The following is a 23,889-nucleotide window of genomic DNA, read 5'->3' as shown; positions in this document are numbered from 1 at the left end:
AAGTTCTTCGTGATCCTGAACTTCCCGTGATCCACATTCTGCTCACTAGTCGCTTAGAGGAGCATATCCGTAAAGCCATTGAAAAAGTACGCACACTAGTATACGAGATACCGGTGAACACTTCTGGGGAGGGCATTTCTCGCACCATTTCGTTAGACGGCGAAGATGTCGACAATGACATCTATATCTTCTTACAGCATTCCTTCACGGAGTTACAAAGTCGACATCCTGATTTCCCTCAGCCCACTGTGGATGAACTTGTGCGGCTGGCGAACCGAGCTGGCAGACGTTTTATTGTGGCATCTACAATGATGAAGTTTGTCGACGACGGATACAACGACCCCCGGGATCGCCTTGAGCTCATGCTCGAGCTAACCAATGAACTGCTACCTGGGACGGAAGTGTATGAGTTATACAACCGTATCCTTGCCACCTGTTCGGACCCCAGCCGGGCATACCAGCACTTGTCTATTGTTGCTGCCCTTGCAGACCCTCTGCCGATCTCACAGATCTCGAAGCTCCTTGGCCCAGGTCAAGGCAGAGATGTCGCGACCGCACTGATCCAGCTACGGTCTTTCATGGATATTCCCGCTGACAGCAGCCATCCCGTGAATATCTACCACTCGTCCATTCGGGACTATGTTTCAGACTTCTCAAACTGCAGCCTCCTTGGATTACAACCCATCACAGCACCACATTCCCTACTCGCTTCCTCCTCTTTTCGCTTGATGATCCAAGACATTCCAGAACGCACTACTCTCATGGATGCGCTCTCAGAATTGAAGTCGCAGAATCAGGCTATGCAACGCCATGACCCCCGGAACTTGCAACAATCATTAGCCTTCATCGTCGAGCCACCAGAGCCGCTGCAGGTTCTCATGGGCCTGTTATGGCTTCAGGGAGCTCCTGGGTCTGGTCTACAGTCTTGGCTAAGGACTTTGGACGGACGTGCGTGGCTGCAGACTCGAAGTGTAGGAGAGTGGCTGAAGACACCGAGCGGCGGGGAGTGGCTGGCAACACCAAGCGGCGGGGAGTGGCTGGCAACACCAAGCGGGAGGCGGTGGCTGGAGACACCAAGCGGGAGGCAATGGCTGAAGATACAGAGTGGGAGGGAGTGGTTGGTGACACCAAGCGGAAGGGGGTGGCTAGAGACACCGAGCGGGAGGCGGTGGCTGAACACATCAAGCGACGAGGAGCTGAAGACACCAAGCGAGGGGGAGTGGCTGATACTAATCGGCGGGCGCCTGCTACTAATTGGCGGGTTCCCGCCACTAATCGGCGGGTGCCTGCCACTAATCGGCGGGTGCCTGAAGATACTGATACAGATCAGCAGGGAGTGGCTGAAGACACTAATCGGCTGGTGCCTGAAGATACTGATCAGCAGCGAGTGGCCGGAGAAGTGGATGGGGACATCAAGCATGGGGGAGTGGCTGGAGACACCAAGCAGGCAGGAGTGGCTGGAGACACCAAGCAGGCAGGAGTGGCTGGAGACACCAAGCGGGACGCAGTGGCTGGAGACATCAAGTGGGAGGCAATGGCTGAAGACACAGAGTGGGAGGAAGTGGTTGGAGACATCAAGTGGGAGGCAGTGGCTGGAGACACCGAGAGGGGGGGAGTGGCTGAAGACACTGAGCGAGGGAGAGTGGCTGGAGACACCAAGCGGGGGGGATTGGCTGGAGACACCAAACGGGAGGCAGTGGCTGAAGACATGGAGGGGGTGGGAGTGGCTGAAGACATCGAGCAGGAGGGAGTGGCTGAAGACATCGAGCGGGAGGGAGTGGCTGAAGACACCAAGCAGGAGGCAGTGGCTGAAGACAGGGAACGGGAGGCAGTGGCTGGAAACAAAGATTGGGAGGCAGTGGCTGGAGACACCGAGCGGGAGGCAGTGGCTAAAGACACAATATGGGAGGGGATGGCTGGAGACCCAGAGTGTGCACGACCGCCTACAGATCCTAAATGAACTGCAGACTCCAATCGGGCTTGCATGGCTGGACACCTCTCACGGGCGAGAATGGCTCCTGACCCAGAGTGGCCACGAGTGGTTACTCACCAATTACGCGCAAGAGTGGCTCCTCGCCCCAGGAGGGCGAGAATGGCTGCATACTCCGGGCGGACAAAAGTGGCTGCGGACCCCAGGTGGGCTGCAGACTGAACATGGTCAAGAATGGCTACAGACGAAGAGTGGGAAAAAGTGGCTGCTGACCCTGGATGGGCGAATGTGGCTGCAGACTATGGGCGGACGAGAGTGGCTGCAGACCGAGAGAGGACGAGAGTGGCTACAGACCCCCCATGGTCAAGAATGGCAGTTAACCCCTGCGGCGTCTGTCTGGGTGACGATGGAAGACTTCTCTAACACGTTGGAAACAATCAGCGGACACGCAATTATCCCACAGTTGCATTTACCCCCAGCTGTTCAAGCAATCCAGGAGTTTAAGAACTTACCAGATTTCTTGATGTTTCCGGCGTTCCTGGCCTTAAAGCCCCAATATCATTCCACCTCTGTATCCCTACAAGATTGTCCAGACATCGAGGTTCTCCACACTATGACCACGTTCACAATTTTCGCAACCAAAGCACGTGAGCGAAGTCAATCATCTTCTGACGCTCTGAAGTACGCATGCCAAAACTGGGTCTTCCATCTCTCGCGAGCTTTGAGTCCAATAGACCACAAGCTCAACCTTGCATTCAAGCTCTTCTGGGATCGCCACCTCCTCTCCTGGCTTGAAAGGCAGTGGTGCTTGAAGGGCTTGTGTTCCTGCCTGCTTGTGTTATCGGAAGGACAGAAACTTGCACAGGTGTGTTCTCAATGATTTTTGTGTACCCAGCAGCTGACCTGCGCACAAAGGAACACCTCATTGAAGCTACAGAGTCATCTTAGTCGCTGGTTTGAAACTGTCGAATTTGTGCACTGGATGTCTTGCTGTCTTGTTATTTCGCATAGATATTTCCTTCACGTCGTTTGTGTATTTTCAGAATTTATGTTGAATATTGAACGTTCGAACGTCGGTGTTAACATTCCCAGTTGCGAAACCCATCGCGAAGTATATATGAAAAGAGGTTTACCAAATGTACGATCAGTCGTTCGATTATATATGTCATTGAACTGCTCGTTCAAAATATACTATAGTCTACAAGGAGTGTATAAATGAGCCATTTGAAAGCCCTCACCTTCAGTTTCTTAGCAGAGATTTTCTATCGGTCTTTGAATCAAATAGGAGTCATTGTCTTCATCGCCGAGCTTACTCGTTGAAACGTTTTGGGCATAGTGCCGAGTCTGGCGCTGTAATTAATGTACAGGCTGTTGAGTAAAGACTCGCAACTTCGCATACAAAGAACGATCTGGCCAGAACATTCAGACGCCGCAGTCTGGTGTTTCGAATTCATCGCACGGCTAAGATCTAGCATTCATGATTCACCTTCACAAGTCAATATTGTGTTCGTGAGCTTTGGGAATAGGGCGCCGTGTGTTGGCTTTAGCTAGGAAGTTTGACATCATTGGATCAAGCCCGACCCGAGGATATATATCGATCAGCACGTTCAATTTCAATACTGCTGTGTGGACGATCATAGAGTCACTGGCCTAGAGTGGCTCTCAACTCAAACACTAACAACGTCGCTATATTAATGAATTTGATATCGATGACAGTCGACTACGCGACACCGATTATTGTACATGCATCAACTTGAATTGACGGCAGACGAGCCTTAATTCTATGCTGCCAGTGACACAGTAATGTTATGGTTATAGTTAGTATCATCTATACTCATCTATGATCTGAACTTCGGAAGCCATGATGATCATCTACTTGTCATCCAGCTTCCGCTTCTCTCGCTCAGCACTAGCTTCTCTCCACTTCCTGCCTTTGTACAACACCAGTAAGATAATACAATTAGTAATGACCATCAACCCCGCCCAGAGGGTATACAAACCACCGTCGCCAATACTATCCTAAACCAACCTCAGATCCGTTCCACAAGCAATCATGACGTCGACTCACTTGTAGAGGCACAGCGATCTCAGTAGCAACAAAAGCAAACAGACCACGGAAAGAACCGTTGGCTGCTACTGCCGTCGATGAGCGACCAGTGTTTGCATCGACAATGTATGCCAGCGTGCTCGCATAGATCCATCTATTGCGGATGAGAGCAGAAGACGGTATGAAAGGAAAGAAACATACATGGATAGGAATCCTGCGAGGAAGAGCATCACGCACATCGCAGCGACGTTGACCCGTTCTTGGCACACCCAACCGTATCCAATCACAGAAAGAGGTAGCCACACCATGGCGACTTTTGTACTCTCGAGGCGCATCTGCACGAATTCGCGTTAGAGACAGGTTGAGCTGAAGACAGTAGGTCACCTCTGGAAAGCTGATCCCTCCGTTTGCGGCCTTTAACCGAGCAAGTGTCCGATCGGACCAACGTCCACCTAACATGCTGCCGGATATAGAGCCTGGGATAGATGCGTCAGGGAAGTGCTCGTTGTTTGCTTGTGATTCGCCTACCAATACCATAGGAAAGTAAGACGAGGCCGGTCTTCAAAGCGTCGTAATTATAATACATAGACAATGTTCTTGCGCATGTATACATGATGCTAAAGCCAAAGGCATAAACTAAACCTGGCGCAAGAGGGCATCAGATTTCTTTGAAACAACTTCAGCAAGGACCACCGAGGGTACTCACCGGATGCTGTCAAGATAGCAATGTTGTTCTTACGGCTGATGATCGATAGGTATGGAGGGAAAGGGTTGACATCAGCAATGGACAGCTGTACTTCTCTGACGGCTGATGCTGGTATGACCGTCGGCTGTGCTTCAATATCGTTCGAACTCGTCTGGTCTTCGTCATTCACTTGTAATTCCTTCTCTGAGATATTTCTCGAGCCGTCCTTTACTTCCGACGACTGTTGTTCTCGGAGCCTCCTCTTCAATACATCTTGGTACGTCATACTCCTTTCCTTCCGGAAGGTGTCCTTGAATAAGAAAAGGAATGCCAAAAACATTAAACCTCCCCAGATGGCTAGGAACCAGAAAATCGCCCGCCAGCCGAGGCCCTGTGTGAGTGCACCACCGATAATCGACCCCAATGAGGGACCGACGAGAGGTGCAGAATAGTATATACCCATCATTTTTCCTCGTTGATGCGGCTCGTATATATCAGCCAGAGTGGTAGCTCCAATAGTGAGAACTGCGCTTGCCCTACTCCATGTGAGCAAGGAATTAAGGGACTGAGCGACTTCCCTACCCTATGCTTTGCAGAACACGCATACTGATCACAAAACCGATGGTTCTGGATACGGCCACGATCACCGATCCGAGTGTAAACAGTACTAAGGAGAAAAGGTACACCATCTGAGCTCGGCGATATTAACAAGTGGCACTCAGGACACAGAAATCCAAACCTTGCGGCCCTTTATCTCGCTAATTGCGCTCCAAATCATAGGAAAACTGCCTTGAATGAGAATGGAAAGAGACAGACTCAGGCTGATGTCCCCACTACTGGTGTGTAGCTGTTGTTCAATTTGAGCATTGGCAGCTATCCTCCGGCTGTTCAGCCGATATTGCAATGGTATCAAGGAAACAACTCACGGTTTTGTATATTCGCGCACAAACCTGTGATCACCGATGCTCCAGATATGATGAACACTACAACGTTCTGTACGATGTGATCTATCAGCCTGTAGTTACAAAAACAAAAGGGAAGGACGCACCTTTTTCGTGTCTGACCATATTCGAGGATCATCCTTAACCACTGCATGCTCTATATCGAGCTTGATAGGTTCATTTGACGATTTTGGACTCGAAAGATACGTTTGGGTGTTTGTATCCTGGGATTTCATACTATCTCAAATAAAGACGCTCGGACTAGGCACGAGAAATAGTCAAGGTGTCCGTAGAACCGTAAATGAGAGAGCTCACCTCAGTCTCGGTTCAAAAGATTGAGGGTGACTAGTTTAGGGGAGAAGAATTAATACGCTGATTGAGACGGAGAATAAAAGGTGAACGTGAGTATGAGGCGTGCAACGAGGAGTGATCGCATATGTAAAAGAAAAGGGTGAGTACGTACGGAGAGTGACGTCGAGCGTTATACTGTAATACTCTCAATTTCCGTAGGCGACAGAGTCTCACTCTGGCTTTCTGCCATAACGTAAAAGGTTATCCGATGCGGGAACTGAAGCTTGGGATTGTATGAGAGTACATGATAACATAGATAATTCAGCAATGAAGCGGGCGACAAAAGCGCATATGGTTTTACCGGCGCCGTTGATCAAAAATAACCCTAACTATAGTGTTAGTGTGTCGGACAACGTGGCCGATCGAGTGGCGCGGCTATAGCCTATAGAACCTTGTCTTCATTCTGGCTATCGGATAGCCACACTGCGAGTAAGACCCATAAACGACCAGCTTGAGTTACAGCTGTGACCTTCAGGATCGCAATCATCCAGGATTTCTATAAGAGAAAACCATCCAAGTCATGAGTCGACCCTGTTATCTGTCCATACAGGACGTACATTCTATTATCAACTTACTAAGTGTGCACCAGCCTCAAGAATAAGACCACATGTCGATTATCAGGGAACCGACGAGTCTTTTGGGGTGCGTTACGTTGATTGCAGGGCGTTTACGTCGCAATATATTGCTTATAGCGATGAAGATAAAGGGAATGCTCTGCACATATTGTCATGTGGTGGTATATAAGAGATATAACTTTCTCACCAGGACTGTCCTCTGATTGGTATTCTGTTGTAACGCGTTACGAGAGGGAGATTTATCAGAAGGAACTGTATTCCTTCGTCTGAATCTGGCTAGGGAGTTGAAGCGAGTTCGGCCCTAGTCGGAATTGTGAGTCAACGAATTATCATCAAAGTGGGTAGATAGGAATATTGGCCGGGACACTTGCAATGAAACACTTGCAGACGGACCGACCAAAATTCAGATCTGCAAATGTGGCAGCTGCACACTACGTATTATTGAATTCGTAGAGCTGGCTGGGACGGACAAGGACTGGACAGCCTAGTCTGAACTAGCTGGGCCTTTCAGTCGGAGTTTCTATCGGCCATGCTGCCACCTAGCCCTGGATCACTAGCACTCGTCGAAGCTCCAACACTCCAACATATCTCATTTGTCGACCTTGCAAGTTTCATGCGCTGCGCTATCTTACTGAAGGACACATAAGGCCGCAGAGCATGAACACAGTATTATAATGGGACGGGATGTGCATGTGACCTCGAAGGCGCTCGGTACATGCTATGTATTGCGTTTAGATGCCATCAGAGCTGTTGACGAGACCTAACCTCAAGTGTTGCAACGAAGTTATGTGGCACCAACTTATGTTCAAGCTTGTCATATGAAAAGATATTCTGTGCATTGACAAAATAATAACATCAAGTACATTGGTAGAGACTACATCCACTAGGCGCAGGTTCTTGAATTCGCTCCACTCCGTTTTTGCAAACAAAAGTATCACAGCGAAGGGGTTTGCAAAAATTGCTGGAAGCCGAAGCTAACAGACGGGTTCGGATGTGTAATTTGCAATCAGCAAAAGACTGTGCCTCGGTAAAGACCTCACTGGCGACAGTACATGCCCGAGCACAAGAGATGAAGAAATAAAATGCGGAGCGAGGGTTTATAAAGGCTAACTGGTCTGCGCACGGACCACCTTCCAGATCTAGCATCATGTGTGTGGTATTACCCATTTTAGCAGGCGCGTCAGCATTAACAAAGTTGTGTATGTATTGAACATGTCATAGTCTAAGTGCACACGACGCCCCATCCTTTCCACTCTGTCCTACCCTCCTGGATATCAAGAATCTTTTTCCGGATTGCAGTGCCAATTGGGCCCATCTCATCCCCAGGAATTACGATGTCCTTACCCTCAAACCCAATTCTATTGCAGGGTCCAACAATGACCGCTGTGCCTATGGCTAATGCTTCAAGCAGTTTGCCCTCGGACGACCATTTGGCGAGGTCACTCATGGTATACACCATTTCTTGTGGGTGTAAGCGCACTGAGATTTCTTTGTGGAATTCTGGATCGTTTGCAAGGGCAAGACATGATGCTCTAGTCACTCCAGGTAGAATAGTACCGTCCAGAGGGGCCGTGATAAGGTCCACGCCTTCAACCAATAATTCATTTATATATAAAACCATGTCCAATTCAAACTCACCGTCCTCATCATCCCTCTTGACTACAACGAAGAAGTTCATCGCTCCAGCCTCTGTGACTCTTCTGTCATCACCGAACAGCCAAAGGATTTGATCATAGCCTTTCTCTGCAGCAGCGCGTTGGGGTAGGAATCCGGGCGAGTAGTTGCCAGCAACTTTGTGTCCTCCAGTTCCACCCGGCCACGCGCGCACATTTTCACTGACTGCAAGAAGAGAAACAGGCTTCGAAAAGTATGGCCCAGTTGGCGATGCAAGAATGTAAAGCATCGCATGGTCAGACGCCGTAACTCCCAGACCTACATTCCAATCAGGTGAATGCTTGTACATCATCAACTTATTTCACGAACCTGGGCGGGTTGCAATGACAGTAGGACGGATATACAAACTATATCCCGATTCTTTGGGTATCCAGCGCCTTTCAACATTCACAAGACGCTTTATAAGTTCTAAAACGACATCTCCGTCGATGGGCTGCATGGAGCAACGAAGTCAGAGACACTCCTTGCATGAACGTCATGGTACTCACGGGAAGAGCAAGACGTGCACAAGACTTCTCCATTCGACGCATGTTCATATCTGGGCGGAACAAACGTGCCTTACCGTCAGGCCCCAGGTAAGCTTTCATACCCTCAAACACATTTCCGCCGTACTGGAAACACGAGCATTGAGGATCAAGTGTAATGGGCCCATAGGGCTTGACCTCAGGCGCGGACCACCCCATTTCAGGATCATAAGTTGCAACGATCATGTGGTCCGAGAATGACTGGTATCATTATCGTTGAGCGACATGAATATGGTTGTCAGGAGTACTTGCTCACCTGGCCGAAACGTAATGTCTCGATGGACTGCAGGGGCTTCAATGTCTTTGCGAGCGTCATACTCAGCTTAGATGCCTGCAACAGCGTTGGAGTTACACATGAGTACGTTCAGCAGGCGACACACTCACATCGAGTGCAGCAGGGCTTCCCGGGTTGGCAGAGTCTCTCGTTTGGCCCGAGGCAGGAGAAGCGACGCTGTTTCTGTTACCCATGGCTATTGTGACCAAAGGGAAAATAGGCGGGATCAGTTCGACCCATATTCTTATAAGTACACTGACAGCATGACTAGGAATATCTGACAAGAATAATGACTCGATCAACGTCACCTCACAAAAGTCTCGAACTATAAATGTATGATCGGATCGGAGATCGTCCATGCATGCGACCCAAGGCAAGACCCCTGGTACTCCCCAGCTTTGTACGCCAGCACCTCTAGTCCCAATGAGTCTCGAAGTCACTCATGCTATCAGAGAGATTATGCGTCATGGCCAAGACCAGCGTCCTCGAATGGTCACGAAGACCTAACTGTGGACATGATGCGATATTCATGTGACCAATGGGCACTTGGTGAGCGCGAGAGGCCGCTGGCAGATCCTAATCCGAACGTCTACACGACTCGTTGGCTTGTGCCACGTCGGATGCTCTCCATGAGGTGCAGATATTTTCCTACAACAGTACTGACACTGTGCCGAGTGATATCGGCATCATACTTCGATCTTGTATCAACGTACAATGCTTGGAAGTCCGCTGGTAACCTTGTGAAGCAAGTGACTGTGGAGTTCATCGATACCCATGACCACCAAAATCACTTGCTACAAGAAAAGTTTGTTGGGAACGGTGGGTTCGTCTAGATACACCGACGAGTGTCAGAAACATGGTGCGACTTATGGGAATTACCTTTTGGATGCATGCGCAAATCCACATTCAAATCATGGCGTTTTGCACGAGTCAAAAATGTCGCACTCCGGAAGTAAATTGTCCAGATCTCTGACTATCTGCAGACGAGGAGCAGCCGGGGTCCTGAAGTTCCCGCAACCGATAAGTTCAATCAGCTGGTAGAACGAAGATACGTCAAACGAAGCACTTCGAAGCAAGTCTGGTCATGAGTCTGATAAGGCCTATTATCACCCTTGATATCAGCACCTGATAGCACATGATCAGGATGTTCACCTTCTGCACGTAATAACAAGGACTGACGACGTAAAAGCGTAGTCCGACCGTCCGGTTAAAGATGCCAACGTGATAGAATTATGTACTGACATTGACGGAAGCTAAACCAACCTCAACACCGCGACGCTCTCCACATGCGCAGTCTGTGGGAATAGATCAAAGCCCCTCAAACTCTCCAGGACATATTTCCTCCCACCCCCTTTCTGCTCCATCCGCTCTATAATCATCCCTATATCACGCGCTTGTGTATGCACATTGCAGCTCACGTATACCACGGTGCTGCACGCGAAGCGAACCAATTGTTCTATGAATGGCTCATCAGAGCCCTTGCGTGGAGGATCTATTATCAACGCCGTTTTGTCTGGGGGGAAGTGCGAAACTGTCGAGAATATGTTCGCAGCGTCACCGGCCAGAAAAGAACATTTCCCTTGTGGAAGGCCGTTAATAATAGCATTCGCAGTAGCAGACTTGATTGACTCGGCGGAGAGCTCAATGCCTGCGACGGTGTCGAAATGTGGCGCAAGCATCAAGGAGAAGAGACCTGATCCGCAGTACGCATCCACAAGATGCGTAGGCCCAGACGATTTCGAGGAAGGGAAGATCGCATCTTTTACGTATGAGGTAAGCGGGACAAGCACGGAATTGTTGTTCTGGAAGAATGAATGTCCCGGAAACTCGAAATACGTGGAATCCACGCGTTCACGAACAGTTGCCTTGTGGTTCGTGATGCAGATGTGCTTCTCGTCCTCCGGACTGGGGGTAGATGATATATCGGAGGGCGGGTGCTCAATGGAGTCGCGTAGAAGTAATGAAACACCTTTCTTGTAGCCCCAGATATTCCTGATGGAAATTCAGATATAGTCGAGTTTCTTATACAGCTCACTTACTTGATTATATCTTCCCGTATAGGTCCAAGTGCCGCGTTTAACACGGGGGTTGCAATAGGACACTCCTGAAGCTGCTAAGTACATATCAAAACATTCCAAGTTCACTATTGTCACCTCGATGTCCAGCACTGTCCGCTTTCCGATTTCATTAAATCCAATTTTTAGCCAGCTGGGCTTATCTGTTGAATTGGCTGAACTAGAATCAGCTTCCTTGCGTGCTTTTTTTGGCGGGGCCTCGAAATGCGGTGTTATCTTCGTGCGGTAGCCATATTGAAGTGGCGAGGCTATGGTTGGAAGTACGTCTGGGATGGTTTCTTTGGGAAGGTCTAGTCACGTGAGTGAAGGCCCATCAGAAACGATTAAATAAAAGTACTTGAGAAATTTTCATAAGCCTTGATGACCACGTTGCGCTTGATTCCAAGTTGAGTATCGTAAGAAAGCATCTAAGATGCGATAGTCAGCTGCCGAATAAGATTATGATACGTCTGTTCTAAACATGGGAGCTGATACTCATGCGAACACTAAAAGACACGCAACTAACCTGATACTGGCAACCAGAACATTGTCCAAAGTAGCGACACCTCGCACGGCTATTGTCGCGTAGGTCAAGGTTCGGTGAAACAACTTCAAGAAGGTCGGCGAATGAATGTAATCGCGAACTGCGATAAACTCGAACACGAATTCTTTCCCCTGGTAATGCAAATGGTGCAACGATCACCCAAGGAGCGGAAGACGCAGGAGAACGTGCCAGCGCATCGCCTGGTGTACGTGAAGTTTAGTCAGAATCAATAAACAGACAGGGAATATCCTTATCCGCACCATTGGAAGATAATGTAGAAACCTCCACCTCCACCTCTTCACGGAAATCAAAGGGTGAATCCCACTCGGTACCTTGTTGCAGGGCATGGTCGACCGTATCATCTCCTAGCAGTGCGACTATATCGCGCCATAGGACATCTTCTGAAGAGTAAGGCTCTGGCAAGATACGCTTCTGTTTCCTCTTTGCTGATTTCGACACTTTCTTGGAAGGTCCAGATACCACAGGGATACTGGTATCTTCTTTTGTTACATTGGACTCATCCATGGGATTTTCCTCCAATCGAATCTTCTTCTCCACTGGTGCAGGAACCTCGAGATCGATTGTCGGTGATCTCACACGGGTAGACATTGCAGCTGATAGTGTCTTGAACTGGCAAAAAAAACTGGTTCGAACGTTACAAAGTAGACCAGAAGGACAGGTTGCCAGTCGACGCACGCGATGAGAAGGAGCTAAAAGTCTTGAAACGGTGTGGATGGTGTTCGCAACAGTGACAACACTCATGCCCTGATCATCAAGCGCACCTGTTGCAATTTGCAAAGGTGCCCTGATTCCTTCGTGGCGTCACACCAATTGCGTTCCGGACTAGGAAATCCACACGTGACTAAGCGTCATACTTCGGTTATTCTTTGTCACTTATCCGTATGCTCGGACTTGCAACCACATCATCATCACATCATTAGGTTTTGCCAAGGCTTCTAAGCCGCTTTTATTACGTTCCAAATTCTGCTAAACCGAGATAGCTTGGTTGTTTCTTTTGCACCATGATCATTGCCCTCGCCCGCTCACTGCTCTTGGAGCCCCCTGAGACGACAACGGGTGAGCCAGTGGATTCACCTACCTTCTGGTACAGGATTGCTATCAGTGCCGTCCTTGTGCTTGCGGGAGGTGTATTTGCAGGGTGAGTCTATGCAGTCTACTAGGTCCTTTTTTGTTATGTTTGATATTTTGTCATAGATTGACTCTCGGGCTGATGGGGCTCGATGAATTGCACCTGCGTGTCTTGGCTACGTCGTCAGAGGACTTGACGGAGAAGCGCAATGCGCAAAAAGGTGCGTTGCCAAACAGCCCTTGTTTCATTTCCCAGTTGATGAAATTGGTACACGACGACCAGTATTAAGACTGATGCAGAGAGGTCGGCATTGGGTATTAGTGGTATGTTGATGCCCGCGCACACGCACAAATAACTTATCCTTCATTATAGGTACTTCTTCTGGCCAACGTTGTGAGTGGTTATCTCAGGTGCCCGTGTCTACAATAGCTAAACACCCACAGGTCATCAACGAAAGTTTGCCTATCTTTCTTGATGGTGCCGTAAGTAACGGAATTCTTGAAACATCAATTGATCGGCTCCGCGCCGATTAACAAATACTATTCGCGTTATATAGCTTGGTGGCGGCATTGCGGCCGTTGTAATCTCTACCACAGCGATAGGTACGCATCAATCTCCTACTAGTATCCATGAGTTCGTTGTCCGCTGATTTTTTGATTATAGTTATTTTTGGGTACGTTTCGCCCCTCTCGAATCGGACTTGCTGAACAAGACACCGTATTCTTCTTTTCCACAGAGAGTACGTGACAACAAAGTATCCAGTTGATCCCATCACATTTTCTGCAGAGTTATTCCACAGGCTGTTAGCGTCAGATATGGCCTCGCAATTGGCGCACGATGTGCCCCTTTCGTGCTCTGCCTTATGTATTTGTTTGGTAGGTGATAGTGACATGCATTGCGTCGAAGTCATAATAACTCCGGATATAAAATAGCTCCTATCGCATACCCTACTGCGAAGCTCCTCGATTACGTTCTAGGCCAGAATGAGGGCCATACGTACAAGAAGGCTGAGCTCAAATCTTTTCTACAGTTCCATCGCACGGGAGAGGAACCGCTACGGGATGACGAAATCAGTATATTGAATGGTGTGCTGGAGCTCAATACGAAGAATGTGGAGACGATCATGACACCCATCCAGGTAAGTGTTTGCGTTGGCGATATAGGACGATATCGCTCATGTGTCTCGGAACTGTAGGATGTTGTAACACTGAGCTCAGACACCATTCTTGATCACAACACAGTAGACGCAATGTAAACATCATAGTTCCAGTTTCCTGTTTTTTTTTACTAACAGCTCGCTCAGTCTCACAAGTGGCTACTCACGCTTTCCTATACATGAACCCGGGAATCCACTATCATTCCAAGGGCTTCTACTCATCAAAAAGGCAACTTTCGATGTTATATGTCAGTCTACCTAAACGCTGAAGTTGTTTCTCAGTTGTTGGTATACGACCCGGCCCGGGCTCTCCCAGTCTCGGATTTCAAGCTCTCCATTCTTCCCGAAGCACATCCCAGTATAAATTGCTTCCAGGCGCTAGATTACTTGTGAGAATCTTCACTTGAACTTCCGCGGCTCTGATGCATGTGTTACAGTCAAACAGGACGTGCCCACTTACTACTGGTTAGCCGGACACCTGGATTAGCAGGTGGTGGAATTGGAGTGATCACACTCGAAGGTGTGTTTTCCCAGACAGCTCTATCCTCTTACTAATATCCATGCTCCAGACATCATTGAGGTGTGCCTTGCTTGGACTCTGGTATATATCCAAGGATAACAAAGTTTTGCAGGAGATCATATCAGAAGAAATTGTGGACGAAACAGATCGATACGAGGATAATCAGAGTAAAAGACGTGCGAGACGACTGACTACGGCTACTGTAATGCGCGGGTCTGTGTTTCATTGTCACTCTTCCACACCTGTTGTTGATATACCATCTTTCAAGGATTGTGGAGCGAGAACGAAGTTTAACGCGAGTGCCGTCCTCCGACCGGATACCCCTGTTGCGCGATACACCTTTCACACCATCTCCGCGTTCTGATCTCAATTATCCTCGTTACGGTGCCATACTCAGCCAGTCCCCAAGAACGTGAAGATCGCAACCACATTCATAGGGCGTACGCTATTGTACGCTGCCGGAGTTATTGGATGAATCTGTTTGTTTTAGTATATCGACTCGTCGCTTGGTATCATCAATTTTGGATTCAATTGGTTAGTTAAGTGTTTTCCTTTTTCGAGATCCAGGCATGCACATTCGCGGGATAATAGCTGTGTCTATCCCATGATGGCATGCCCTCTGCTTTCATAAAACAGACTAGTACTTGGTGTTGGGTCCGAAATTCATTCATACGTGGTATGGTGCTAGTCTGTTGAATTTGTACTTCAGTAACATTTACCCAATGTACGTAGGCTGCGAGGTATTCAGGAAACGTGTGGACTCCGAGTTCTCTACTGTGAACGACTGCAGAATGAACCCTATGATATTATTGCCATTGACCCAAAGCCGATATATATGCATGAAGACTATGATATCTGGAGAACTTATTTTCAGGAGGTTGTAATGATGCGTTGAGGGCGCCATTTCCGTGTCTGCAGATGAAAACCGATCACTGTGCCATGGTACAGAACGCTAGGATAGTATATATATGATATATTCCAGTGTGTCTGAGGTATGTAGATAATCGACCTCTCCTTCGTGTTGGTAATATCTAACGACAAAATGGCTGACTAGTGATCATCGCTTGCCGTTTCATCGAGCTCTCGTAGTCGTTCCTTCAGAGGAAACATCAATAATGGCTCACCTGTCTAGGTAATCGTCCGCGAACTTACCTCAAGAGCAAACAGGTGCGAATCATATGATGCTGGTGCAAGCTGACGGACCGATTCCGCCAGGCGATACAGATATTCCTGATATAAATGGTTTCAAATTTGCTCTGACATGAAGGAAGCTTGACAAGCCTTGTTCCGTCCAGAGGGCCCCTCGGAGACCCATATCCGCTGTGCCAAGTCCTCTAATGGTTCTGAACCAACTGATCGCATCGTCATAAGACCGAATTCAAAAGAGGAAAGTGGGATGCTCACTGAATGATGGGTTATCTGGCCGACCGACATAACACTTGCTTCTCGTGAGATCGGCACAACTCAGTCAGAAACACAACGCGTACGAAAGCCTGAGTTAAGGAATCAACGATGGCCCGTAGGTGAAACAAGTGAAGCGTGTTGCGTACATCCTGAATTGCAATTCTTTCGATCCCATTCTCTATGGTATAGACATGCAGCGTCTCCATCGTGTATCCATCCTGATCCATTGTACTACCTCGAATGATCGGATACTCAGTTCTGTTGAGCGACGTACCTTTTCTCTGTAATCTTTTCAGACACCTCAAGTGTCAATACGAACTATGGAGCCTTAACATCGTAGGCCATATCGGACTCACCCAAGTAATCCCTAACTTCTGCCTCGTATTCCGGATCAATCGTGTACGCTATGCCTGTGGAGAGGGACATTATCAGCAGGAGAGTGCCTCCATCGGACGAAAGAACCTTGCCCCAAACAATATCTTCATTCGGGAATGCATCCTATGTAGTGTATGTTTGCGGATATCCTAGAAGTCGAGAAGAGATGAACTCACAGACTGAGAAAAGCGATCCCAATCCTCCTTGTGGATAAGAGTCACCACACGCCCCGGATTCTGCGAGTTCACGATCAATACTACGTCAGGAGTTCCGCGGACATGTACGATAAGTGCCAGGACACACCTCGGGTGTGCCACGATGATCATGCGATTTCTGAGCGAAGCGCCTTACATAGCCTTTTAGGAATCCGGAGGCTGTAGAAAGCCATATTCACTGTAACATGTTTGCTAAGCTAAATGGATTGATCGCTCACTCTGGGATTGGACGTGAGGTGGGGGCTATACCGGCAGTGATCGCAATTAGTTAGTGACACAGGCTTTCGTGGCTGCCTGTCCTCACCTTGAATATCAGTGAGCCGTATCCAAAGACTACGAATGGAGCATTGATGGACCCCATGGGCGACCTGTGAGTTAAGCGATGAATACTCGGAGCACAATGAGTTGGCGCTATGCAAGAATGCTGAACAGGCGAGAACTAAGCGATATAGACGCCGAAGATACTGCGGCTACATACGCTATAAAGGAAAGCAAATTCATTTTACGATGACCGGTAACTACACAGGTATGCTAATACTGTCATGTGGCAGCGTGACAATACACCACGCTGGGCCACGTAACAACTGCATAGCATAGCGGGTCGGAAGCTCTAGCCAGGACCAGTGGGTATATACTCTAGTACAACGAACGAACAACTGTCGATCCTATCATACCGTGTCGCGCAGACTGGTGTAAATCGGTTCCGGGTATTTCTAGAGTGTACACTTATCCATACAAGGGAAGACGCTAAGGGGATGCCCTAGTCGGCTCTAAGACAAAAGGAGTCAGGCGTGCCACAAATACGGTTGATCTGCATTACCTAAAATTATACTTCACTCTTCCCCTCCACTCCACATATGCTGGACAGATCCAATACAAAATGTGTGCAATTCGCATGTACCGGGGCATAAATACCGTCTTCTCTTTATGATCAATGGCCTGGACACAGCGTGTCGCCACCACCTCGCGTCGCAAGCCATGTTTATTCGGGTCAGCTTCGTGTATAACGGGGGAAGAGTTGAGCGGTGTGTCGACCGCGGACGCGCGGAAGTCCCCCTCGATCGTTGCGGGAAGGAAGGACGTGAATGATATACGGGGGTGCTCGATTGCGAGCGCCTGAAAGAGCATTTGGGAAGCTGATTTAGTAGAAGCATAGATGGTGCGTGTTGGCGCAGGAATGATTGCTGCCGCACTCGAAAGGAGAAGGATAGATGGTGAGATGGAACAGGAAGTGAGGAGAGGTATCTAGTAAGTTGAACATTTATGAGTGATCAATGCATTGCATGGAGACGTAATCTCACAAATGTGATCGCAGCAATGTATGGTCCGAAGAAATTGCCATTGGTGGCTGTTTTAGCGACACCAACCGCGTGGTGAATGGCTTCAACCGTGGCGTGTGGCGGAGAGAGACCATCTTTGGAACTAGTCACTCCAGCAACCGTCATCAACGGTTGAAGGGCAGAAACACCAGCCGTGATTATGAGCGTGTCGATGCCATCCCACTCTGACACATCACCTCAATGACAGTGCGGAATAAAAGGAACTATAATACATACCTTTGATCACCGTGTCACGCACCTTTGTCATGTCTTCCACGCTTGCGCAATCGCCGCGCACACGCAACACACGACCGCTTTCACATACCCATTCCTTCCTGCATTCCTCAGCAGCCTCATCAAGCATTGATTCCCTCCGTCCTACCAAGCATACCCGTGCACCTCTCTTCGCATATTGATGAGCAAGGGTACGACCTACTCCGCTCGTTGCACCTAATATGAGGACTCTCTCTTGTGTTGGTGGGATCTGAGTGAGCCGTGGTGCAGGCCGTAAGTACCAGAAGAGAATGAGAGCAAGAGACAGGGCCCCAAGCGCAAGTTTTACCGTTGTAATGTTGAAATGAGAATCAAACATGGCAAACCACAGCACTCTAGATTTCAGAAGGGTTTAAATATAATATGTCGTGTTCAAGTTACATCAGCAGAAGATCCACGATTTTAAAATTTTGGTCAAAAAGAAGTTTGACAGGCTTCCGGTGAGCCTATGATAGTAGTACGACAGCACTGGTGTTAGAGCCACGCGATTGGTGGAACGGACTTTTCCGCAGTACATTGTGTCTGGACTCGGAATTCTGCCCACGGGTGGACCAACCGGTTGGCAAAACTCAGCAGTTTTCCTCACAACACACGAATATGAGACATTCTCCACAATGGCACACTATATTGTGGTCAATGAAATGAGAACAATCAAGTACAGATCCGAGAGTTTAGAGCAAGTGGAAAACATGCTGGCATCACAGCCCTGTCCATCGCACATGGGATAGTTTACTTTGCATATTTTGATATCAGAGATTACTGAAGTAGGGGATAAAGGTACTCGATTTTACTCACGTTGGCACGACGGATAACATGTTTATCAACCGGAAAATCGGGTGTTACAGAGCTAAAATTATTATACATGTCCAAAGAGACGGCCGATTCTCCATCCTTGAGTCTTTATGATCAGAATTTGGAGAAGCTTCAACTTGTAACATAAACGTTAGTAAGGTATATTCCGCTTGGGAGGCTCTAGTCATTTACTTCACATTCGGCTCTGATGTTAACCTCTACTCCGCCAATATCCAAGTAGGCGACTGTCCTGACTTGTGCTCACTCCCCATCCCGTCCGCTGAAGTACTGCCACTGCGCGTGAATTTGGATATATGGGTCTCCAGGGGTGTCATAGGATATTCCTGCGAATTGCTTTGTGCCGTTCTGACGGTTGTCCTTCCAGTTGAGGTTGAGAGGTAACCGCGATGTTTATTCATGGCGATGCGAATAAGCACCATGTAGAATGTAATCGATATGATCGGCATTAGCTAGTTGATCATAGCTCAGTACGTTTCGATATCACTCAAAAGGGGGATTACCAGGTCCACCATAACAAACTCTCCATTGTTTGAGCAGAGGAAACAGATTAGTGCGGTGAGAAGTGTCACAGAGTACAAAATGGCGGCATCCACGAGCACGCGTACTATTGGCATCAAAGTGCCTCTCGTACTGGCGCGAGTGGTAGTGATATTGCGTTCAATCACCCATATTCGGTATGCCATTAATCCTGGACACATTCACAACTTCTGCACCGTGCTGGCGGAAATGAGCTTACCTGAACCCGACACATTAGCTGCCATAGTTGAGACAAAATATGCCATGATATACGTCGCAAGGTTTTTGGAGAAAACGCTAGTAGTGGACTCGGATTGCGAAACACTGTAGACTGCAATGGTGCCAGTGACTGCAAGGTGATATCAGATTACACAACTTCCTCAGGCTGAGCATTATTGCAATTTTACCTGCGACGCTACACCACAACAGGCCTGGTAGGATGATAACCCGGATAGATTGCCAAACAACATAGCAGCGATAAACCTTTTATTAAATGGGGCACTTCTATTAGCCTAGAGGATCCTAGAATAGCAGACGAAAATATGAACCTACCACCATCCCATCAGCAAGTAGAGTGTGCAGGACGTATAACGCATGCTTGATCACATACGTTTCTTGTGCAACGTCTGCGAAGAATGCTGCTGGTCCTCCTGGGTACGTGTCGCGATACTTTACCAGTCCATCTTCCACACGAATGATGCTCACGACAATGTGCTTGGTGAATGTTAATAGGTGCCATGCCACAGACGTGAAAAGCAAGAAGGACTCACCGCAGTACTCAATAAAAACAGCAGGATAGCCACTATGGCGATTGGGCGATTGATGTCTCGCACATGCTGTTTGTAGGTCAAAGACCATATGGTGCCCATAAACATGAGCACTGAAAAGCCTGGAGAGATGACTTGACTTGAGCTTGATGTACATGGGACAAACAACCCCGATGCCCGATGCTCACCGTATAAAATACCTTCCAGCACTGTTGCCATTAAAGCGCCGGCATCGAATGGGATACCACTTGAAGTCATGGCGAAAACTGGGAGATGCGCAGCGGTGTGTACATCTTCATCAGTTTCGTTATATAGAAATGAATCATTCTGTTATCATATGAGATCACTGATCCATCAGGCGGTGCTTGTTGATAGATCCGGTAGCTTGCAACGCCTTGCCAATGATGATGGCCTTCGAATTCACAGATAGGCTGATCTTGAAGGGATTTTAGTAACGAATTGATAACGAAAGAGTGACTTCCTTCTACTTATTTGGTCTACTTGAGGCTAGACAATTTCGGCTGCGGCCGCAGAGCGCATCTCTCCTGGACTGGTGTGGGGTGATGTTTCAGGTCTGCGCGAGCCGCTCAGAAGCAAGTCTGATACGGCGAGGTTGTCTACACTGTGACAATCAATTATGCTACACGACTGTTGCGATAAAGGAACTTTACAAGTAGCTATTATATGTCCTTCACTGATGAGTAAGCTAGGTTTGTAATTCCGAAAATGTATCGAGTCTTCACGCGCACGATCATGATGCGGCTCCACCAGCTAGTCCGAACTATTCGAGCCTCGATATTTTTAGAGGACACAAGTCAAATTCATGTTGACCGTGACGCTCGTGAGTCATGAGTCCGTTTTGTGTCTTTGAAAATGAACTCATGGGCGAGCGGGATTCAGATCAGGCATGGACAGTCGACCGATAATGTGGTCAGTTTACTTTGTAGTCTCCACGCGCCGTATTGTACTTAAATGTCACAGAGGCACGTGTGGGCAGGGTGGGCTGATGCCCCGCTAAGCCAGCGCGGTTCGTTAAGTCTTCTTTCACATCAGCTGCTCTGATATGCTCTCCAACACGCAGGAAAAACGGTAAACCCTCTTCAATTCTCCTGCTTCCTGCTTTCAACATCCGCATCATTTAGCAAGCCGAAGCTCTCGGCGCATACTTGTCCAAGACCCTGTTTACCAAGATCTATGCCTCTCCCCTCAAGCGCGCTGCCACCACTGCAGCACTTGTTCTTGCTGCCCAACCTGCCCCACAGCCGCCACATGACTTCACAATCGAGTCCATAAAGGAGCAGAATTTTGGCATTGCAGAGGGGAAACCGTGGTGTTCTCCTGATAACAGGTCTTCCAAGTCGCTCTCAGAGTACACGAGCGAGGGAAAGTACCCCACACCGCTTCCGGGTGAACGCTTTACGGACGGTGAGTCCGATGAAGATTTAGCAGCACGTGCGATGCAAGCCGTGGATGAAGTGGTCATGCCACACGTACGTAGTGCAATGCGGGCCAGGCGTGCAGAGCATATCGCACTCGTAAGCCATGGGCTCTGCATCAGAGCGCTCATTTGCGCGTTGTTAGAAAGGGACTCCAGAAAGATTACCCCATCGCGTGGGTACACTGGGATGCAGAACACGGCGTGGGCGAGGGTAATCATTGAAATGCAGGTCAGTTGATGTTATGTTCCTTTTTTATGCGGATGCTGATGGTAGTATACAGGACGTTGCAGATGGCATACCATTGGAGATCACTGATGAAGACAACTCTCTGATCGTAACAGTGACGGACTTCGGTCGTACGGATCATCTCGTCAAGCTTGTACGTCCACCTGACTTCCCCCATATATGGGGTTGCTACTACTAATTCTCAGAAGCCCAACGCCGGCGGGACCGGCAAGATTGCATACGACCCAAAGCAACGGGACATTAGAGCGTTCTTCGATGGTGCGGCGAATACCAAGGACTGTGAGAGCGATGCACTGGATGGAAACAATAGGGAAGCAAAGAAGTGACCTATTCACACCTTCGCAACGATGTCACTAGCAACCCGCAATTTTCTGCTTCCGTGCAATCAGCAATATACCTAGGCTCACTATAATCACAGAGGCTATGAACAAATACCTAACACACCGTTCAGATTGGCGCCAACAGATGGACCTTCATCTGCAAGCTTCCAAAGAAATCAACTGGTCGGTTGTTGATTTACTCGACCCTTGAGACATATTCTGATATCTGTACATTCGCGGACATTGAAGATGTCCTCTTCTAGTGTCTCATCTTGTCCAACCGTCACGCACGGTTCATCATCACTCCATGCCACCTTTCAAACCTTCCTTTCCAGACTGGATGATTTTCACTTCGCCAAAGATCTCAGGCTGATATGCCCATGTCTCAGCTGTTCGACAATTCATTGATAGATGGAATGTCATTCCTGAGGACGACGTCGTGGTTTTATCAGAAGATGATATTGATGCGAATTCTTGATATTATGATCAACTCAACCAAACAACTTGCACTCTCTATATAACAGCGTTTAAGTGACTCGTTTTAATCCAAACATGACCGTTGAACAAATCATCTCCTAACGTACAATAATGCTTAACTAGGCATATGTAAAAAACGTATGTCCAAAATTCATTCTTTAATGTCTGCGATGTCGCGCTAAATCACCATTCAGATCAACAACAAGTCGACCTATCGATATGATTATCTTCGCTAGCTATGGAGTTGCTAATGAGTGGTGGCGTGGCGTGTCCACTTCCTCCATCGTTGGGTTCACGGACAGTGTTCGGCATGTTAACGCCCAGTCCTATACCCATGATATGGGGCAGGCCAGCGCCGTCGACTCACTCACCATGAATGGGGTTGCAACCCAACTCCTTGTGCAGGTGTTTTTTTGTGTTGCTGGACGACCTAGGTGCTCGTAACTTGAGCACCATTCCATCGTCTGATTGCGCGAACAACATTAGCGGGAATTCGTGAGTTAGTTCCTTGCAGGATATTTCACATTAGCGGACCTACCAAGTTTCTTCGCTCCAAGGTGTCCCAGTACTCTCTCCTATTGTCTAACAGCAACGCGACAAACTCGGTCTATGTTTCGCGCACAAAACGCACTCGCTTCCGTGTTAGTGTCTCTGACAAGAGCACTGCAGGGACCGTCATGATTGGCTCTGACGAGATCATTATCACGTTGCACACCGTCGATCTGGTGGCCTTTTGCACAAAGGTGTTTGATCATAGACTGGAGTTCTGGAGCCCATACTCATTGGATGGCTCCAGATATTGTTCAATTGATTTTCCTAGTACTCTTTTCTAGTAACGATTTTCACAGGGTATTCCGCCTGTTGGAGCAGGGATCATTCTAAGTTTCCAGTGATGATCCAGGATACATTGTGGATTGCATGATTCCCATCTCTCATACGTCTCAAATTTCTCACATTCAGCGCTGGCTGCTGTCTCCTATTTGCGATCACTGGCAGCCTTTGTAATTCCCTTATTTTATCCAGTAATGTATACCACACTCGGGTTCGGGAAGGGCGACACTATTTTGGCGGTCGTAGCAATCGTCATAGGCTGTTCTGCGTAAGTCTTCGTTCTTCTTCCATTTGTCACCCTGAATAATGATACCTGCAGACCCTGGATATCTTGGCATTACGGGAGCAGATACGGAACAGCAGTCGATATGAACGGCGATAATCCTAGACAAATGAAGAGCGACCGAAGTAAGGCATGATTCACGATATGTCATGAATTATGAGTTCAATCCTATATACTGGCAGGGATACTGCATTCTTACTCTTGTTGGCCGTATGTAATACAAGGGTTTGGGTATGCAAATTATAG

General features: G+C 48.1%; 10 protein-coding genes across 10 annotated transcripts; 4 read left to right on the top strand and 6 right to left on the bottom strand.

Moving 5' to 3' along the window:
• Positions 1 to 23: 23 nt before the first annotated feature.
• On the top strand, positions 24 to 3,310 carry HD556DRAFT_1316055 (uncharacterized protein; the record flags this gene model as incomplete). The annotated part of the gene is made up of 2 exons (XM_041301139.1): positions 24 to 1,408; positions 1,436 to 3,310. Coding segments are annotated over 2 exons (2,706 nt in total), but the record flags the coding sequence as incomplete, so codon positions are not given.
• Positions 3,311 to 3,600: 290 nt separating this feature from the next.
• On the bottom strand, positions 3,601 to 5,941 carry HD556DRAFT_1316048 (MFS general substrate transporter). The gene is made up of 10 exons (XM_041301138.1): positions 5,711 to 5,941; positions 5,589 to 5,655; positions 5,402 to 5,535; positions 5,245 to 5,351; positions 4,684 to 5,198; positions 4,506 to 4,619; positions 4,362 to 4,453; positions 4,179 to 4,312; positions 3,999 to 4,131; positions 3,601 to 3,949 (listed from the first exon to the last, which is right to left on the bottom strand). Exons 1-10 carry the CDS (start codon positions 5,837 to 5,839, stop codon positions 3,803 to 3,805), a joined length of 1,572 nt encoding a protein of 523 aa, XP_041167489.1. The 5' UTR covers positions 5,840 to 5,941; the 3' UTR covers positions 3,601 to 3,802.
• Positions 5,942 to 7,751: 1,810 nt separating this feature from the next.
• On the bottom strand, positions 7,752 to 9,195 carry HD556DRAFT_1316001 (aminotransferase; the record flags this gene model as incomplete). The annotated part of the gene is made up of 6 exons (XM_041301137.1): positions 7,752 to 8,116; positions 8,168 to 8,498; positions 8,532 to 8,636; positions 8,692 to 8,928; positions 8,984 to 9,058; positions 9,112 to 9,195. The coding sequence occupies 6 exons, from the start codon at positions 9,193 to 9,195 to the stop codon at positions 7,752 to 7,754; spliced, it is 1,197 nt and encodes a 398-aa protein (XP_041167488.1).
• Positions 9,196 to 10,076: 881 nt separating this feature from the next.
• On the bottom strand, positions 10,077 to 12,441 carry HD556DRAFT_1315983 (S-adenosyl-L-methionine-dependent methyltransferase). The gene is made up of 7 exons (XM_041301136.1): positions 12,296 to 12,441; positions 11,860 to 12,242; positions 11,582 to 11,799; positions 11,414 to 11,483; positions 11,155 to 11,366; positions 11,041 to 11,105; positions 10,077 to 10,993 (listed from the first exon to the last, which is right to left on the bottom strand). Exons 2-7 carry the CDS (start codon positions 12,206 to 12,208, stop codon positions 10,255 to 10,257), a joined length of 1,653 nt encoding a protein of 550 aa, XP_041167487.1. The 5' UTR covers positions 12,209 to 12,242; positions 12,296 to 12,441; the 3' UTR covers positions 10,077 to 10,254.
• A 51-nt stretch (positions 12,442 to 12,492) lies between these two features.
• HD556DRAFT_7166 (uncharacterized protein) lies at positions 12,493 to 15,153 on the top strand. Its single transcript, XM_041311397.1, has 17 exons — positions 12,493 to 12,758; positions 12,815 to 12,909; positions 12,972 to 13,012; positions 13,062 to 13,082; positions 13,133 to 13,171; positions 13,246 to 13,291; positions 13,353 to 13,362; positions 13,426 to 13,428; positions 13,476 to 13,564; positions 13,622 to 13,827; positions 13,885 to 13,940; positions 13,993 to 14,074; positions 14,128 to 14,234; positions 14,283 to 14,365; positions 14,415 to 14,425; positions 14,478 to 14,578; positions 14,634 to 15,153. The coding sequence occupies exons 1-17, from the start codon at positions 12,622 to 12,624 to the stop codon at positions 14,779 to 14,781; spliced, it is 1,275 nt and encodes a 424-aa protein (XP_041167486.1). The 5' UTR covers positions 12,493 to 12,621; the 3' UTR covers positions 14,782 to 15,153.
• Positions 15,154 to 15,337: 184 nt separating this feature from the next.
• Positions 15,338 to 16,946, bottom strand: HD556DRAFT_6940 (ChaC-like protein). Its single transcript, XM_041311327.1, has 14 exons — positions 16,838 to 16,946; positions 16,664 to 16,783; positions 16,578 to 16,602; positions 16,448 to 16,518; positions 16,321 to 16,380; positions 16,237 to 16,267; positions 16,126 to 16,179; positions 16,044 to 16,057; positions 15,916 to 15,987; positions 15,853 to 15,858; positions 15,770 to 15,803; positions 15,647 to 15,717; positions 15,518 to 15,595; positions 15,338 to 15,460 (listed from the first exon to the last, which is right to left on the bottom strand). The coding sequence occupies exons 2-14, from the start codon at positions 16,718 to 16,720 to the stop codon at positions 15,416 to 15,418; spliced, it is 618 nt and encodes a 205-aa protein (XP_041167485.1). The 5' UTR covers positions 16,721 to 16,783; positions 16,838 to 16,946; the 3' UTR covers positions 15,338 to 15,415.
• On the bottom strand, positions 16,835 to 18,337 carry HD556DRAFT_1259046 (uncharacterized protein). The gene is made up of 4 exons (XM_041299026.1): positions 17,916 to 18,337; positions 17,661 to 17,863; positions 17,180 to 17,604; positions 16,835 to 17,129 (listed from the first exon to the last, which is right to left on the bottom strand). Exons 1-4 carry the CDS (start codon positions 18,268 to 18,270, stop codon positions 17,120 to 17,122), a joined length of 993 nt encoding a protein of 330 aa, XP_041167484.1. The 5' UTR covers positions 18,271 to 18,337; the 3' UTR covers positions 16,835 to 17,119.
• A 221-nt stretch (positions 18,338 to 18,558) lies between these two features.
• HD556DRAFT_1315917 (uncharacterized protein) lies at positions 18,559 to 20,788 on the bottom strand. Its single transcript, XM_041301135.1, has 9 exons — positions 20,236 to 20,788; positions 20,051 to 20,169; positions 19,833 to 19,994; positions 19,688 to 19,763; positions 19,501 to 19,629; positions 19,265 to 19,452; positions 18,936 to 19,213; positions 18,747 to 18,879; positions 18,559 to 18,683 (listed from the first exon to the last, which is right to left on the bottom strand). The coding sequence occupies exons 1-7, from the start codon at positions 20,303 to 20,305 to the stop codon at positions 18,962 to 18,964; spliced, it is 996 nt and encodes a 331-aa protein (XP_041167483.1). The 5' UTR covers positions 20,306 to 20,788; the 3' UTR covers positions 18,559 to 18,683; positions 18,747 to 18,879; positions 18,936 to 18,961.
• An 82-nt stretch (positions 20,789 to 20,870) lies between these two features.
• HD556DRAFT_1428091 (phosphoglycerate mutase-like protein) lies at positions 20,871 to 22,058 on the top strand (the record flags this gene model as incomplete). Its single annotated transcript, XM_041304682.1, has 6 exons — positions 20,871 to 20,888; positions 20,948 to 20,977; positions 21,029 to 21,074; positions 21,194 to 21,714; positions 21,767 to 21,865; positions 21,918 to 22,058. The coding sequence occupies 6 exons, from the start codon at positions 20,871 to 20,873 to the stop codon at positions 22,056 to 22,058; spliced, it is 855 nt and encodes a 284-aa protein (XP_041167482.1).
• A 1,418-nt stretch (positions 22,059 to 23,476) lies between these two features.
• On the top strand, positions 23,477 to 23,779 carry HD556DRAFT_1223950 (uncharacterized protein; the record flags this gene model as incomplete). The annotated part of the gene is made up of 2 exons (XM_041296925.1): positions 23,477 to 23,628; positions 23,680 to 23,779. Coding segments are annotated over 2 exons (252 nt in total), but the record flags the coding sequence as incomplete, so codon positions are not given.
• Between the last annotated feature and the right edge of the window lie 110 nt (positions 23,780 to 23,889).

The sequence above is a fragment of the Suillus plorans genome (genome assembly GCF_016647745.1).
Source record: "Suillus plorans strain S12 chromosome Unknown HD556scaffold_1, whole genome shotgun sequence".
Lineage (NCBI taxonomy): Eukaryota > Fungi > Basidiomycota > Agaricomycetes > Boletales > Suillaceae > Suillus > Suillus plorans.
The sequence above is the reverse complement of the archived record's forward strand: the minus strand, read 5'-3'. Positions and strand labels throughout refer to the sequence as shown.

Bases quoted from the DNA above. Each gene is read 5' to 3' on its own strand.
- HD556DRAFT_1316048 (XM_041301138.1), bottom strand. From the start codon at position 5,839: ATGAAATCCCAGGATACAAACACCCAAACGTATCTTTCGAGTCCAAAA. The intron at 5,199-5,244 runs GTAGGGAAGTCG...CACATGGAGTAG, and splicing joins CGTGTTCTGCAAAGCATAGG to GGCAAGCGCAGTTCTCACTA. The intron at 4,132-4,178 runs GTATGTTTCTTT...CATCCGCAATAG, and splicing joins CTCGCAGGATTCCTATCCAT to ATGGATCTATGCGAGCACGC.
- HD556DRAFT_1315983 (XM_041301136.1), bottom strand. From the start codon at position 12,208: ATGTCTACCCGTGTGAGATCACCGACAATCGATCTCGAGGTTCCTGCA. The intron at 11,800-11,859 runs GTGCGGATAAGG...CACGTACACCAG, and splicing joins TTCTACATTATCTTCCAATG to GCGATGCGCTGGCACGTTCT. The intron at 11,106-11,154 runs GTGACAATAGTG...TAGCAGCTTCAG, and splicing joins GGACAGTGCTGGACATCGAG to GAGTGTCCTATTGCAACCCC.
- HD556DRAFT_7166 (XM_041311397.1), top strand. From the start codon at position 12,622: ATGATCATTGCCCTCGCCCGCTCACTGCTCTTGGAGCCCCCTGAGACG. The intron at 12,759-12,814 runs GTGAGTCTATGC...ATTTTGTCATAG, and splicing joins GCGGGAGGTGTATTTGCAGG to ATTGACTCTCGGGCTGATGG. The intron at 13,565-13,621 runs GTAGGTGATAGT...GATATAAAATAG, and splicing joins CTGCCTTATGTATTTGTTTG to CTCCTATCGCATACCCTACT.
- HD556DRAFT_6940 (XM_041311327.1), bottom strand. From the start codon at position 16,720: ATGGGGTCCATCAATGCTCCATTCGTAGTCTTTGGATACGGCTCACTG. The intron at 16,268-16,320 runs GTGAGTTCATCT...TACACTACATAG, and splicing joins GGGATCGCTTTTCTCAGTCT to GATGCATTCCCGAATGAAGA. The intron at 15,461-15,517 runs GTAAGTTCGCGG...TTTCCTCTGAAG, and splicing joins CGCACCTGTTTGCTCTTGAG to GAACGACTACGAGAGCTCGA.
- HD556DRAFT_1259046 (XM_041299026.1), bottom strand. From the start codon at position 18,270: ATGTTTGATTCTCATTTCAACATTACAACGGTAAAACTTGCGCTTGGG. The intron at 17,864-17,915 runs GTATGTATTATA...GTGATGTGTCAG, and splicing joins GCGTGACACGGTGATCAAAG to AGTGGGATGGCATCGACACG. The intron at 17,605-17,660 runs GTGAGATTACGT...TCAACTTACTAG, and splicing joins ACATTGCTGCGATCACATTT to ATACCTCTCCTCACTTCCTG.
- HD556DRAFT_1315917 (XM_041301135.1), bottom strand. From the start codon at position 20,305: ATGACTTCAAGTGGTATCCCATTCGATGCCGGCGCTTTAATGGCAACA. The intron at 19,764-19,832 runs GTAGGTTCATAT...ATTTAATAAAAG, and splicing joins TACTTGCTGATGGGATGGTG to GTTTATCGCTGCTATGTTGT. The intron at 19,630-19,687 runs GTAAAATTGCAA...ATCACCTTGCAG, and splicing joins GTTGTGGTGTAGCGTCGCAG to TCACTGGCACCATTGCAGTC.